The sequence below is a fragment of the Spermophilus citellus genome (assembly GCF_964194105.1).
Source record: "Spermophilus citellus genome assembly, chromosome: 5".
Lineage (NCBI taxonomy): Eukaryota > Metazoa > Chordata > Mammalia > Rodentia > Sciuridae > Spermophilus > Spermophilus citellus.
Window position 1 is genome coordinate 1,141,753 of NC_138186.1, and position 16,686 is coordinate 1,158,438.

General features: G+C 41.3%; 1 protein-coding gene across 1 annotated transcript; it reads left to right on the forward strand.

The window, feature by feature from the left end:
• Positions 1-10,246: 10,246 nt before the first annotated feature.
• LOC308650448 (putative vomeronasal receptor-like protein 4) lies at positions 10,247-11,112 on the forward strand (the record flags this gene model as incomplete). The annotated part of the gene is made up of 2 exons (XM_081296455.1): positions 10,247-11,041; positions 11,107-11,112. 2 exons carry the CDS (start codon positions 10,247-10,249, stop codon positions 11,110-11,112), a joined length of 801 nt encoding a protein of 266 aa, XP_081152581.1.
• Between the last annotated feature and the right edge of the window lie 5,574 nt (positions 11,113-16,686).

Below are 16,686 nucleotides of genomic sequence, written 5' to 3' on the forward strand. Positions count from 1 at the left end.
TCCCAGCAGACTTTTCCACCCAGACCCTCAAAGCCAGGAGATCATGGAAGAACATATATATACCAAGCTCTGAAAGAAAATGGAAGTCAACCAAGAATATTATTTACAGCAAAACTAAGCTTTAGATTTGATGATGAAATAAAAACCTTCCATGATAAACAAAAGTTAAAAGAATTTACAATTAGAATGCCTGCACTACAGAACATCCTCAGCAAAGTATTCCAAGAAGAGGAAATGAAAAACAATGATGAAAATCAGCAGGGGAGGGATTACACTAAATGAAAATCTAATCAGAGAAGAAACCAAGTCACGTTAAATACCAAAAATAAACAAAAATGTCTGGGGATACAAATCATGTCTCAATAATAACCCTGAATGTTAATGGCCTAAACTTACCAGTCAAAAGTCATAGACTAGCAGATTGGATTAAAAAAAGACCCAACAATATGGTGCCTCCAAGAGACTCATCTCATAGAAAAAGACATCCACAGACTGAAGGTGAAGGGTTGGGAAAAATCATACCCCTCACATGGACTGCGGAAGAAAGCAGGGGTTTCCATCCTCATATCAAATAAAGTAGACTTCAAACTAAAGCCAATCAAAAAGGATAAAGAGGGACACTACATACTGCTCAAGGGAACCATACACCAACAAGACTTAACAGTTATAAATATACATGCCCCAAACAATGGAGCAGCCATGTTCATCAGACAAACTCTTCTCAAGTTCAAGAGTCAAGTAGGCCACAATACAATAATTTTGGGTGACTTTAACAAACCTCTTTCATCACTAGATAGATCTTCCAAACAAAAGCTGAACAAAGAAACTATAGAACTCAATAATACAACCAATAATTTAGACTTAACAGACTTATATAGAATATTCCAACATTCAACGAGAGAATATACTTTCTTCTTAAGAGCACATGGATCCTTCTCTAAAATAGACTATCTACTATGCCACAAAGCAACTCTTAGCAAATATAAAAAAGTAGAGATTCTACCCTGTATTGTGTGAGACCATAAAGGAATGGAATTAGAAATCAATGATAAAATAAGAAATAAAATCTAATCCAATACCTGGACACTAAATAATATGATACTGAATAAACAATGGGTTACAGAAGACATCAAGGAGGAGATTAAAAAGTTTTTAGAGGTGAATGAGAACACAGATACAACATATCGAAATCTCTGGGACACTATGAAAGCAGTTCTAAGAGGAAAGTTAATTGCATGAAGTTCATTCCTTAAAAAAAGAAAAAGTCAACAAATAAATGACTTAACATTACACATCAAAATTCTAGATAAAGAAGAACAAATCAACATAAAAAGCAGCAGAAGACAAGACATAATTAAAATTAGAGCTGAACTTAATGAAATTGAAACAAAAAAATTGAAAAAATTGATAGAAAAAACTTGGTTCTTTGAAAAAATAAATAAAATTGACAGAACCTTAGCCATGCTGATGAAGAGAAGGAAAGCGAAAACTCAAATCACTAACATATATGATGAAAAAGGAAATATCACAACAGACACTACAGAAATACAGAATATAATTAGAAATTATTTTGAAAACCTGTACTCCAATAAAACAGAAAATATTGAAGGCATTGACAAATTTCTACAGTCATAATTTACCCAAATTGACTCAGGATGATATACACAATTTAAAAAGGTGAATTTCAAATGACGAAATAGCAGACACCACCAAAAGTCTACCAACCAAGAAAAGCCCAGAACTGGGTGGATTCACAGCCAAGTTCTACAAGACCTTTAAAGAGGAACTCATACCAATATTCTCCAATTTATTTCAGAAAATAGAAAAAGTGGCAGCACTTCCAAACTCATTCTATGAGGCTAATATCTCCCTGATTCCAAAACCAGGCAAAGACACATCATAAAAAGAAAATTTCAGACCAATATCTCTAATGAACATACATACAAAAAATTTCAGTAAAATTCTGGCAAATCGAATACAAAAACACATCAAAAAAAAATCATGCACCACAATCAAGTAGGTTTTATCTCAGGGATGCAAGGTTGGTTCAACATATGGATATCAATAAATTAAATTCATCACATGAATAAACTTAAGATAAGAATCATATGATCTTCTCAATGGATGCAGAAAAAGCATTTAAGAAAATACAGCATCCCTTTATGTTCAGAACACTAGAAAAACTAGGGATAATAGGAACATATCTCAACATCATAAAGGCTAAGCCCCAGGCCAACATCATTCTAAATGGAGAAAAACTGAAGGCATTCCCTCTAATAACTGGAACACGACAGGGATGCCCTCTTTCACCACTTCTATTTAACAAGGTTCTTAAAACACTGGCCAGAGCAATTAGAGAGATGAAAGAAATTAAAGGATTACACATAGGAAAAGAAGAACTCAAATTGGCACTATTTGTTGACACTATGATTCTATATTTGGAAGACCCAAAAAAAAAAAAAACTTCTAGAACTAGTAAATAAATTCAGCAAAGTAGCAGGATATGAAATCAACCCCCATAAACCAAAGACATTTCTGTATGTCAGTGACAAGTCCTCAGAAAGGGAAATGAGGAAAACTACCCCATTCTCAATGGCCTGAAAAAAATTAAATACTTAGGAATCAACTTAACAAAAGAGGTAAAAGATCTCTACAATGAAAACTACAGAACTGTAAAGAAAGAAATCAAAGAAGACCTTAGAAGATGGAAAGCTCTCCCTTGCTCTTGGATAGGCAGAATTAACATTATCAAAATGACCACACGACCAAAATGCCTATTCATATTTAATTCCAATTCGAATCAAAATTCCAATGATACTCCTCATAGAAATAGAAAAGGCAATCATGAAATTCATCTGGGAAAGTAAGAGACCCAGAATAGCTAAAGCAATCCTTAGCAGGAAGAGTGAAGCAGGTGGCATCACTATGCTAGACCTTAAACTATTCTACGGAGCAATAGTAACAAAAACAGCAGGATATTGGCACCAAAACACATTGGTAGACCAATGGTTCAGAATAGAGGACACAGAGACTAACCCACAAAACTACAATTCTTATATTAGACAAAGGTGCCAAGAAGATGCATTGGAGAAAAGATAGCCTCTTCAACAAATGGTGTTGGGAAAACTGGAGATCCATATGCAACAAAATGAAATGAAACCCCTGTCTCTCACCATGCACAAAACTCAACTCAAAATGTATCAAGGACTTAGGAAGACTTTCTTCTATTCTTCTAATAGAAAAAAAATGTAGGTCCTAATCTCCATTATATGACATTAGGCCCAACTTCCTTAATAAGACTCCTGTGGCACAAGAATTAAGATCAAGAATCAATAAATGAGATGCACTCAAAGTAAAAAGTTTCTTCTCAGCAAAAGAAACACTCTGTGAGGTGAATAGAGAGCCTACATCTTGGGAGCAAATCATTACCCCTCACAGATCAGATGGAGCACTAATCTCTAGGGTATATAAAGAACTCAAAAAGCTAGACACCAAAACAAGCAAACAAACAGAAAAAACCAAATAAACCAATAAATAAATGGGCCAAGGACCTGAAGAGACATTTTTTCAGAATATGATGTATTCTGAATCAATCAACAAACACATGAAAAAAAATGTTCATCATCATTAGCAATTAGGGAAATGCAAATCAAAACTACTCTATAATATCATCCCACTCCACTCAGAATGGCAGCTATTATGAAGACAAACAACAATAAGTGTTGGAGAGGATGTTGGGGAAAAGGCACACTCATACACTGCTGGTGGGACTGCAAATTGGTGCAGCCAATATGGAAAGCAGTATGGAGATTCCTTAGAAAATTGAGAATGGAACCACCATTTGACCCAGCTGTCCCTCTCCTCGGTCTGTACCCAAAGGACTTAAAAATAGCATACTTCAGGGACACAGCCACATCAATGTTCATAGCAGCACAATTCACAATAGCTAAATTGTGGAACCAACCTAGATGTCCTTCAATAGATGAATGGATTAAAAAATATGACATATATACACAATGGAATATTACTCAGCAATAAAAGATAATAAAATCATGGCATTTGCAGGTAAATAAATGGAGTTAGAGAAGATAATGCTAAATGAAGTTAGCCATTCCCAAAAAACCAAATGCCGAATGTTTTCTTTGATATAATGAAGCTGATTTATAGAGGGGTAGGGAGAGGGAGCATAGGAGGAACAGATTAACTCTAGATAGGGCAGAGGGGTGGGAGGGGAAGGGAGGGGGCAAGGGGTAATTAATGATGGTGGAATGTGATGAACATTATTGTCCAAAGTACAGGTATGAAGACATGAATTGGTGTCAGTATACTATGTATACAACCAGAGATATGAAAACTTGAGCTCTATATATGTAATAATTATAATGCATTTTGCTGTTATATTTAAATAAAAAAATAAAAAGATGGAGAAAAACACATTTACATGATTGACAGCTGCATTAACAGTCCTCTGCTCTGCATGAAGGACGGGACTCTGCCTATCCAGGGGTCCCTGAGGACTGGGCAGAACAAGGAAAGATGGACACACCCACTCTCAGAACAACAAGGCACAGGTGGTTGAGCCTGGGGCCAGGCAGCAGGGACTGGCCACAAGAGCCAATGCCAGGTCATCTGCAGGAAAAGCCTCGCTGCAGCCAACAGGAGCCAGACCACTGGCATGCTATCCTCATTTGGAACAGAAGTGTCCTTCAAACTTCAGAGCCCAGGGAATCTCAGGGCTGAGGGCTCCAGTGGTAAGGGTTGAAGTCCCAGGGCAGGAAGCCCCTGTGAGTGCCTGGCGTGGGTCAGGATTCAGGTGCCAGGGCAGGGAGACACAGAGTGCCTGGCATGGGTCAGGGTCGAGGGTCCAGGCAGGGGACCCTGAGTGGCTGGGGTGGGGAGACCTGGTTTCCAATCTGCTAGTCTATGACTTTTGATGGAGAGTTTAGCCCATTAACACTCAGGGTTGTTTTTGAGACATGATTTGTATCCCCAGCCATTTTTGTTTATTTTTGATATTTAACCTGACTTGGTTTCTTCTCTGGTTAGATTTTCCTTTAGTGTAATCCCTCTCCTGCTGATGTTCATCATTGTTTTTCATTTCCTCTTCTTGGAATACTTTGCTGAGGATGTTCTGTAGTGCAGGCTTTCTAGTTGTAAATTCTTTTAACTTTTGTTTATCATGGACGGTTTTCATTTCATCATCAAATCTAAAGCTTAGTTTTGCCGGATATGATTCTTGGTTGGCGCCATTTTCTTTCAGAGCTTGGTATATGTTCTTCCATGATCTCCTGGCTCTGAGGGTCTGGGTGGAAAAGTCTGCTGGGATACATACAAATTGGTCTCCCCCTATATGTGATCTGATTCCTCTCCCTTGTGGCTTTTAAGGTTCTATCCTTACTCTGTATGCCGGGCATTTTCATTATCATGTGCCTTGGTGTGGATCTGTTGTAATTTTGTACATTTGGTGTCCTGTAAGCCTCTTGTGTTTGGTTTCGAAATTTGTTCTTCATGTTTGGGAAATTGTCTGATATTATCCCATTGAAGAGATTGTGCATTCCTTTGGTTTGAAACTCTGTGCCTTCCTCTATCCCAATGACCCTTAGATTTGGTCTTCTGATGCTGTCCCATAATTCTTGGATGTTCTGCTCATGGTTTCTTACTATCTTCACTATGTGATCAACTTTATTTTCCAGATTGTATACTTTGTCTTCATTGTCTGACGTTCTGTCTTCCAAGTGATCTAGTCTGTTGGTGATGCTTTCTATTGAGTGTTTTTTTTTTTAAATTTGATTTATTGTATCCTTAATTTCAAGGATTTTTGACTTTTTTTTTCAAAGTATCCATTTCTTTCTTACAATAATCTTTTCTACCTGTATTTGCTCCCTTAAATCTTTGTTGGAGTGATCAATTTTTGCCTGTATTTGCTCATTTAGGTCATTCTTTAATTCACAGATCATTTTAATTATGAACCTTCTGACCTCCTCCTCTGACATTTCATCAACTGTGCTGTCCATGGGTTCTGTTATTATAGGGTCCTGGTTGGTTTGGGGCACTTTCCTCCCTTGTGTTTTCATGTTGTTTATGTGTCTTCATTCCTTGCAGTGTGGATCGAGGATAGTACAGTTTCCTCCCTCTATTCTTGTAGTACCTCTGCAGATTGTCTGTACCTCACCTTGATGTTGGGCTTCCAGACCCTGCTGGTGTCCCTCAGTGGATGCTACTCAAAATAATAGCTGAAGTGCTACAAGTTGGAAGCAATGTCTTACAGAGATGGGGCTGTAAGGGTAGTATCACACTTTCTTTGGGATGCCTGCTCTGAGATGCAGCTGCTTCTAGGCCCTGTCTGTTGTCAAAAAGCATGTGGAGGGCTATGGCAATGACTGCAGGGTCCCAAGATGGAAGTGGGTTGGGCTAGGCTGGGGGCGGGCACACTCAGACCTACCCTGGACCTGGGTCCTGCACAAGTTGATGTGGGCAGATCTGGGTCAGCCTGGGCTCCTGCCATAGTCTGTTGGTTGGAAGAGGTGGTCCTGTGCTGGAGGCTGGGCTCTGGTGGGTGTCTGCTGTGGAGGGGTGGACCCAGGCCTACAGCCTGGGTCCCGGTCAGGCTGGTGTTCTCAAGACAATTATTAAGAGGAAAAATAATAATAAACTTAAATAGCAGAAAAACCGACAGATTAGAAGGAAGAGAACAGGGGGGGAGGAGGAGAGGGGAAGGGACAGTACTGGATGGTGAAGTAGAAAGTATTATGTCTATGCTTTTACAATATGTCACAATGCATTCTAATGTCGTATATAACCAAAAAGAACCAATAGAAAGAAAATAAAAGTGAGCTTCATTGTCTTAAGGAAAGCAGTTCTGGTTACACAGCTCACAATCGCATGACACAGATTTTACAAAGATTTCAGGTGAAAACCTTGAACTGCTAATGAGCTCCCGCAGAGCAAGGTGACTCCTGGGCAGTGCTCAGAAATAGAGTCCCCAGGCTGTTCTTCACCATTTCTGATCCTGAGTTTAAAGATCTAGTCAAGAACTAAGGAAAGGGAGTCATACTGTGTCTCAGAGGCTGTCCCCTTCTGGTCCCCAGCATGGAGCCTGGGAGGAGGAGGAGGGGTCAGAGACATGGAGACCCCAGGACAGAAACGTGGCTGGTTGTTCACTTTCTCACCACACCAACCTCTATTAAAATAATTACAAACTAATTAAAACGGAGACAACTTCTGAGCCCAACAAATGTGTTAATTGAGGAGGGAGAGGGAAAGCCGTCCTTCAGGGACTGAGGTTCTGCAGAGGGTTTGCTTCTCCCTGAGAGCTGTCAGCCATGACGACTGGAGTCCTGGTGGTGGATTACGGTAGACAAGAGCCCCACAGACCCAGAAGGTACAAATATAACCTGGGAATCTGTGCCTTGTCAGAAGGACCAACGCAGAGCTTGTCTGCAGCACAGCCATCAGGTGAGTGGACCTAGAGTCTGATTTGCTCACAGGCACATGTGACATGTCCTCAGCAGCACAGATCTTACTCTGTGACAGAGCGAGGGTGTTGCTAAGAGGATCATGAGCCTTAGGACCTTCACTGTTTTGTGATAGCCACAGGGTCAGGAAGATGAAGGTCATTTACAGCAGATGCCCTGTGGTTGAGGTGCAGCGTCTTGGAACCTGTGTACGGGATCTGATTGTTTAGAGAGCTCTGGGTGGGTCCTGAGGTTACAGACATGCCCTCTGGCTTCAGGGACATACTCAGGCTTCCTCAGCTTTCATGTTGCCCTGTTTTACGACTCTGTTCACATCCTTAGCTTACCTATGATCTCTTCACCTCTTTGGGGGGGTTTAGAAGTGACTGGTTTTTGCTCTTGCATTCTATTCAAGTTCTTTAGCACATGGGGTTCAATTGGAAGGCATTCTTTCTGCATCCATCCTTACCCACCCTGTCCTCACATGTGGTACTGGACCATACACACAAGTCAGCTTTATACTTTATGTGTCTGTTTTTGAAAGTTCTACTAATAACAGTATTTGCAATTGTAGTTTCTCCTCTGAGAATTCTGATATGTTTTCATGAACTGTCTGTTACTATAATTGGAGGGAACCCACTTTAATTTTAGCTAAGTATTATATAGGATGAAGCACGATTATCATATTGTGTTTGAGAAAACTGTGCCTGTATGGATTCTTACCTGCCTAAGCTCTTGAGCATTAGTCCTACATGGGAGATTATCCATCCATCTGAATGCAAGTTTTTTCTTCAAATCTCTCTATATATAATTCCCAAATCAAGCTGGAATAATGTGGACTTCTTTCCCCTCTGACATTCCTCATTTTAGTCTGACAGAGTGAAAGAGAAATGAGTTACTAAGATTCTCAGAAGTGGATTCTAGACCTGATTCAGAGATATGGGAGTTTAAGAGGATGAGGAGGGTTGGAAAAATGAGAATCAGTAGAAAAATATGAGACATAAAGACTCGACAAGCAAGCCGGTATTGAGGTAAAATGATTTCCATTATTTTCACCACATCATTTTTGATGGATCCAATCTCTGATTGAGTATTCAATCCATTTGCCCCTAGACCATTACTTGAAACTGGCCTGCCTATCATGTGGCATAAGACATTATTGTTAGAAACTCAGAACTGTGGGCAGCTTCCTTCCCTGCATGAACATGGTCTTTAGCCTCCTCAGATGTCAGGAGAGGGAAAGGTTGAAAGGCTGTAACTGATATTCCTGAATCCGGGGCACCTGTTCCAAACCTGGGCACAAGTCCGTGTTCCTGCTCTTCCTGCTGCCGGAAACCATCAGCACAGTGAAATCTAAAGTAAGGCTTTAGTGATTAGCAGAAAGTGGAGGAGAAGGATAGTAGAATTTCATTCCAAGAACATAAAATATATGCAAATCCTGGGATAATTTCCAACATCTGATGTCTTTTATTCTGGAGAAATTGACAAGAGTTTGACATAGTTCTTCAGGAGATACAAGATTAGAGCTCTTACATGTGACAAAGTAACATCCTCTCCAGTTTTGCATGAACCCAACTTGGATGAATAAAGGTGGAAGTGGTCAGTATAATACGTCAAAATGAAACTCTTGTCCAGCTTGTGAAAAAGCACCAGGTAGAACAGGTTTAGAGTTGACTGAAATCATCATTTTGCTCAAGGTTCTGCAGCCATTGTAAAGTGTCGTGCCAGCCCCTACTGGAGAGGTCTCTTTTCACACCCAAAGCTCCCACCTGTTCAGCTACTTGGTGGTTTTAGTGGGCATTCCTGATCCATGGACTGTCCTCATCTCACAACAGGACATAATGCACAGGTGGTTCTCCTGCCCTAATCCCATACAGAACTGACCCAGCTTTGCCTCCAGGATGCTGAGGACATCAGTGGGAACCCAGGCCACTGCTGAAGATCCTTACCAGCCGCATGCCAAGGTTTATTTAAGGCACCCTCCCTGGCTGCGTCCTGTTGACTGCGATTTTTCTCCTGATAGAGACTGGTTCCTGGAGGTCTTTGGCTGATTCAGCTTCAACTGTTGGGATCCCGTTTGGGAAGGTCATGCAGTTTGACTGCAGTAGAGGAACCAGAAAGCACAGAATATTATCAGTCTTGGAATGTCAGAATTGGATTGGTGTGGAGAAGTATGGAATCAGGAAGGTATTGCCATCATAGACACAAAATTTGAAGAAAGTGGCAAACCTAGAAATTGTTGTGCTAAACCAAAAGAGAAAAAATCTATTAAATAAAAGACAATTTTATGTTGAAGTGGCTCAAGTTAAATATATTAAAGGAACATTTGAGGGGGACATAGGGAAGTTAGGTAAAACTAATGGTTTTTTGAATTAAATAATGAGAATATGATATCATGATAGAAAAAAATGTAGAGGAAAAATTCTGGTGGGGGAAAATAGTGTTTAGTACAGCCAGATAAAGTCTGAAAAACAAAAGAACTAAAGAATTTGAACAAGTCGATTGGTTTTACTAGGATGGAGTTAATCAAAATAAATGGGTTGAATATTTAGATTTCTCAGTACTAGTCCTCATGATGGCTTTTGGCATTACAGAGCCTGGCCCAAACAGTGTTATGATACAGGAATACTTCATGTGAGGAAAATGAACCCCAGAGCAGGTGTCCTGACTATTCTTACCCTGTGGGAGACTGCTGAAATGAAATACATCTTGCAAATATTTATAATCAGTGTTATTCCTTTCTTCAAAAAGGTGTTTGCTGCATCCAAGTTTTTCTGCCTATGAAGTAAGAAATGATTTTGAACCTTGTCAAGGATGCAATCTTCATGTTCCTAACAGGACTTAGCACTTGTGGAAACATCTTTGTCCTTGTGAACTACATTTACATGTTTGGAGGCAGTGAGAAGAAACCTATCCACCTTGTTATTCTCATCCACTTGGCTTTCACAAATATCCTAATGCTTTTTTCCAGAGGAACACTAAGGATAACAGCCAGCTTTGGTTTGAGAAACCTAGGTGACGTAGGCTGTAAGATTGTGGTTTATCTGGAGAGGGTGGCCCGGGGCCTGTCCATCTGCACCACCAGTCTCCTGACGGTGGTCCAGGCCATCACCATCAGCCCCAGAGCCTCCAGGTGGGGGAGGCTCAAGCTCAGATCTGCATGGTACATACTTCCCTTATTAGTTTTCCTGTGGATACTCAATTCTTTCATAAGCATGAACTTACCATTTTACATCAAAAAAGGCAGCAACATAAATAGTTCAGAAATTAGTACAAGTGGCACATACTGTTACTTTCTACCACAAAACTCAACAATTAGATGGATTTTTATTGTTCTCATGGTCCTTCGAGATGCTGTGTTCCAGGGTGTCATGGGCGGGGCCAGTGGCTACATGGTGTCCCTCCTCCACAAGCACCACCAGCACGTGCTCTACCTTCAGACCTGCAAGCTCCTCCACAGAACCCCCCCTGAGGTGAAGGCTGCGAAGAGTGTCCTCCTTCTGATGCTCTGCTTTCTCTTCTTCTATTGGGCAGATTTTTTACTTTCTTTGTATACAACTTTCTCTTTACAGAAGCACCCCATAGCAGTAAGTGCTCAACAATTCATGACTCTAGGTTTTTCACTTTTCTGTCCATTTGTGCTGCTTCACAGAGATAGACCTCTGGCTGAGCATTAGTTTGCTCAATAAGAGAGAAAGACTTTGTCTCTAAGACTTTTTCTTCTCTCTTATTGAACAAAAGAAATTGTCTATTTTATTAATATATTAGTAAGTAAGCTTGAAATCACATTTTTGTTGAGCTGTTTGTGACGCTATATCCAGTAAGAATCACACAGAGGTATGTCCAGAGACCACAAGCTGGTGAGAGTCCCCACCTCACACGGAGGTTACAGGAAGCTGCCCTCCCACTCCTGTCCTGCCACCCTTCCGGAAGGGGCTGGTGTTTTCATGCATAGGAGACGGCTCCTTCACTACCACCTCTTCTAAAAGTAGATGCAGAAAAACAATTTAGAAAATCAGATGAAAATAACATATGTTAATTAGATATTCACCCTTTGATCCAAGAATTTCACTTCTAAGTCCCAATTGTCCCAGTGTATTTGGTCATATAAGGTAAATGCTATGAAAAATATTTTAATTGCAGTGTTATTTTTAAAACCAACCTCAATATCCAGTAAAAGTATTAATATCAATCAATTTTTGCTTATTACTGCAAGATATTAATAAATATCACCCATACAATGAGATCTATTAAATTTTTGAAAAAAATGACCAAGTTCAAACTAGATGAATATGTAGTGATATGTAAGATAAATTCATAATTGACATAAAAAGCTGCAGAATACTATTACTTTAAACGGGATATATCAATCTATTTAATTGATGCTGTCTACAAGAGAATGAAAGTATAGTTTGCCTTCTTTGAGAGAAACTACTATGATGGCATAGTAAAGAGAATTCAGATTGTATGTTTTGCTTCAATTTTTTAACCATCTGGATTCATTTTAAACAAATGAATAAAAAGTAAATGCACAGCCCCATTTGCTGGTGCTTGTGAGATGGCACTGTGAGAACCTTGGCATTGCTCCATGCTGTAAGTCCCTGACTTTGAGGATCCACAAAATGTGCTGGTGGTTAGTTAAGTGGAAAACCTGCCTTACTGTCTTTTTTGTTTATTGAATTTGTTGCTTTTAGAAGTACAAGACAGTAGTAGGCTGTATTTTGACATAACAAGGGGATGGGAAGAGAAGTTCATTGGATTAGACAAAGAGGACTGGAAAGAAGGGAGGAGGAGAGTGGGAAACCGTGGAACGCATGGGACACAACTTTCCTTTCCTGTTCCTTTCTCTATTTCTTTTTTTTCTTTTTTGTACCACGGATTGAACTCAGGGGCACTCGACCGCTGAGCCACATCCCCAGCTCTATTTTGAGTTTTAATAGAGACAGAGTCTCACTGAGTTGCTTTGCGGCTCACTGAATTGCTGAGGCCGACTTTGAACTTGCGTTCATCCTGCCTCCACCTCCCTGGGATCACAGGCTTGTGCCACCATGCCCAGCCTCCTTTTCTGTTTCTTAACATGGAAACAAAGTTCATATTAATGTAAATGCACAGTTCTGGCTTTAAGTTACTTGATAAAGCCACTCTGAAAACTTGTTGATGCTATTTCACTCATTGCAGATAATCATGGTACAACATCAGAAACAATGTGCTTCACTTCTCTAGCCTGCACACATTGGGTGCTTTACTTCTCTAGCCTGTACACACTGGGTGCTTTACTTCTCTAGCCTGTACACACTGGGTGCTTTACTTCTCTAGCCTGTACACATTGGGTGCTTTACTTCTCTAGCCTGTACACACTGGGTGCTTTACTTCTCTACCCTGTACACACTGGGTGCTTTACTTCTCTAGCCTGTACACATTGGGTGCTTTACTTCTCTGCCTGTACACACTGGGTGCTTTACTTCTCTACCCTGTACACACTGGGTGCTTTACTTCTCTAGCCTGTAAACATTGGGAGTTTTACTTCTCTAGCCTGTACACATTGGGTGCTTTACTTCTCTGCCTGTACACACTGGGTGCTTTACTTCTCTAGCCTGTACACATTGGGTGCTTTACTTCTCTGCCTGTACACACTGGGTGCTTCTCTAGCCTGTAAATATTGGGAGTTTTACTTCTCTGCCTGTACACATTGGGTATTTTACTCCTCTTGCCTAAACACATTGGGTGCTTCACTTCTCTACCCTGTACACATTGGGTGCTTTACTTCTCTACCTGTACACACTGGGTGCTTTACTTCTCTACCTGTACACACTGGGTGCTTTACTTCTCTACCCTGCACACATTGGGTGCTTTACTTCTCTAGTAAACAATGGTGACGGTCCTTCCCTTTGGTCTGGTTATACCACGTCCACACAGATTTTAAGTAACTCTTTATTATTGTGATGTCATATTCTAAAATGGTTAGGAGCTCATCATCTGAACTATGGCTCCCTGAGGATCAGGAGGGCTCCACCGACCCCAGGAGCTAGAGGTTCTACTGCCCTGAGGCAGCCTCCTCATCACATCTGCACAGAGAACAAGAGATGGGCGAAGTCCCTCTGCAGGTCCTTGGTTGTGCCCTCCAAGAAGGAGTGCAGGTCCTGGAGTGGCAGTGGTGACAATATCACCAGGTGGATCATGAAGATCAGATGCCTGAGCATTGAATGCAGAGAAAGTATCTCAATGAAAAAAACAGATGCTTTGTGATGGCTGGCAAGAGTCAGTGGAGGGTTATATTGATCTCAGTTTTCCTTAATGTGTGTGACTGTTTCTGAGAAGCAGGTCAGAACTCAGTCCACGACATCTACACTCCTCTGGAGTGGTAAGAACAAAGCGATTAAGCGTGGTGAGTGCTGTCTCATGTGGGATGGAGCTGGAGACAGAGACAGAAACTGGCAGCACTGGTCAGCTGAGCCCACGGGCAGGCTGGGCACCCTGAGCTGATCCCACCTGTCCTGTCTTGTTTTCCTTCACCCAACCAAGAGAAGGAGTCAGGTGGACAATGAAGCAGTTTTTCCTTTAAAAACTTCCAGAATATTTAAAAGAAAGATGGTCCAGACTCCCCAAATGATAAACCTCCTAATTCAGAAACACAAAAAGCCCTGCATGAGATCCAGCCAGTGATGTTCATTTCCAGAGCCATCAGAATCCATTTGTTGTAAATAAAATAAAGAAAATCTTGAAAATAGTCAGAAGAACACTTTGGCTAATAATGTCCCATGGCTTCTTCTTGGTAGTGGATTCCACATAGTATCAATAAAAATCATTCCATTTAGCTCTGGAAAGGCAGAGCATTCCAACAGGACTCGATGCAGTCCCTGGAAATCTTGGACCTGAGACAAAACTCCACTGACCACCAAACACCATTAAGCCCCTCCTCTGACTCTGGTCACAGTGACACCCTGGGTCTCCAGCAGTTACTGACACCCCATGCCTAGTGTCCGCTACTCCTGAAAAGTCTGATTGTACACTGTACCCTCCACGAGTCAACCTAGTAAGTGACTGCAGGTCATTCTGGGTAAGATTGTGAGGATGATATCAGTGTACACAGGCAGTGAAGCAAAAAACAATTAACCCATCCAACAAATGCATGAAGATCCGAACAGTCATGTCCCCTAAGAAGAAATACACATGACCAATAAATATATAAAAATTGTTCAACATACTTAGCAATAAGGGAAATGCAAATTAAAACTACTCTATGATTTCATCTCACCAAATATATAAATGATCAAGTGTAGGAACAATAATTGCTGGTGAAGATGTGGGGGAAAGCTACTTCAAATTAGTACAAATACTCTGGAATGCAGTGTACAGGTTCCTGAAAAGACCATTCCTGGAGCCTCCATATGGCACGGCCATCCCACTCCTTGGTCATCCCAAAGATCCAAAAGGAGCATATGTTAGGGGTCCAGCCACATCAAGGTTTACAGCAGTGCTGTTCACAATAGCCACGCTGTGGAAGCAGCCCAGGTAGCCTTCCACAGATGATGGGGGAAAAGTGGGTGAATGGACAAAGAAAATGGTGTATATATATGGAGTTCCATTCTGCTATAAAGAATAATAAAATTCTTTCATTTGCTGGTAAATAGGTGGAAATGCAGAACATCAAGCTAAGTAAGACCCAGAAAGTCAAGGGTCAACTATTTTCTCTCATGTGAAAGATAGAGAAAAAAGAAATAAAAACGGATCTTGTGGAAATATGGTAAAGAAAGGAGATTGAGAAGAAAGGTGGTAGGGCATGAGGAAGTACCAGTGCACAAAATATTCCAAATTATGCCATGTTCATATAAAAAATACCACAATGAATCACATACATGTGAAATGCTCTAGTCCAAAGGCCACCACCACCACTAAACCACTCCTGCTTCTACTAGTACTTACTACTACTACACCTAGTTCTAGTAGAAGTAATAATACTAATGGAAGGAAGAGGAAGAGAGCAGAGCCAGCAGATGGGGGGAGGGAGTGAGGGAGGGAAAGGGAGGGCCTGGGGAGAGTGCTGATGAAGTCATGTTATGTGCACCTGTTGACTGGCTTTATTTATCCCTCTAGTATGCATTATTATCTACAATGAAAAGTTAAATATGGTATGAATAAAAGTGATTCCATATAGCTCTGTAAAGGCAGAGCATTCCAACAGGACTCGATGCAGTACCTGGACATGCACTGAGGGCCTGGGCGTGCAGGGGAACAAGCACTTGTATAGGCAGAGGGTACAGAGCATGGAGGGCACATTCCCAGGAACAGTCACAGTGGCCCCAGGCAAGGGGACGTGGCTGCACCATACACTGTGCCTAGTTCAGGTGACACATACCTGCATGGTGTGGGGGGTAATGGATATTATTATAGTCAGCAGATATAATGCTCCCTCATCTACTGGACAGAAGATGATTTTGCGGCTGGAAGCATGTCCCAGGCAGGTTAGGGCTCACAGTTCTCCACAAACTGAGCACAAGTCCTGGTTGTCTTTCATGATTATACCCTTAAAGAGGGCCCCAGAGCCGTGGGGAGAACAAGAGCATGAGATAGCTTTTACTCAGATTTTAATGCATCTAAACTGGCAGAAAAAGAACTTACAGCTTTTTAAACAAAATACTCTTAAAAGTTGATGGAGGGAAGGGCTCTTATTGCAACCAGGATAATTAATCATTGCTACTGACCACTTTGCATCTGACCTTAGATTTATCGTGTGCAATTGACTGAGGTGGTGGGGGCCTGGGTTCCCACAAATCAGGGAAGCGCACTCAGGTGGCTCTTCTACTTGTGGCATAACAGACTTTGTTATGGCAGGTGCCACAGTGGGCAATAGATAGGAAGCCCACTGGTCAGGAGCTGCCTCACGGGGCTGCCCATGCTTCCCTCCCCTCTGGTCTCACCAAGTGCCCACATGTATTTTCATTCTCTTGCACCAAAAACTAGAGGGGTCCTCCTTGGCTGCAGAATGGACAATGGGCAGAAGGGTCACTGTTGGGTGTAGAAAGGTCACACCAGTGTTTTTGAGGCTTCAAGTGGCAGGGCTGGGTTATTGAAGGTGGGTGTGGCTGGTGGGCCATTTAGGCACTGAGCCTAGTGTGTGGTTCAATATGTAGATAATAAAGCCACCACTCATAGCAGAGACCTTCATCTTCCAATGAGTGCATGTAAAGCAAGGTGACAATGTCCTGTCCCATCCATGGTTGGGACTCTCAGG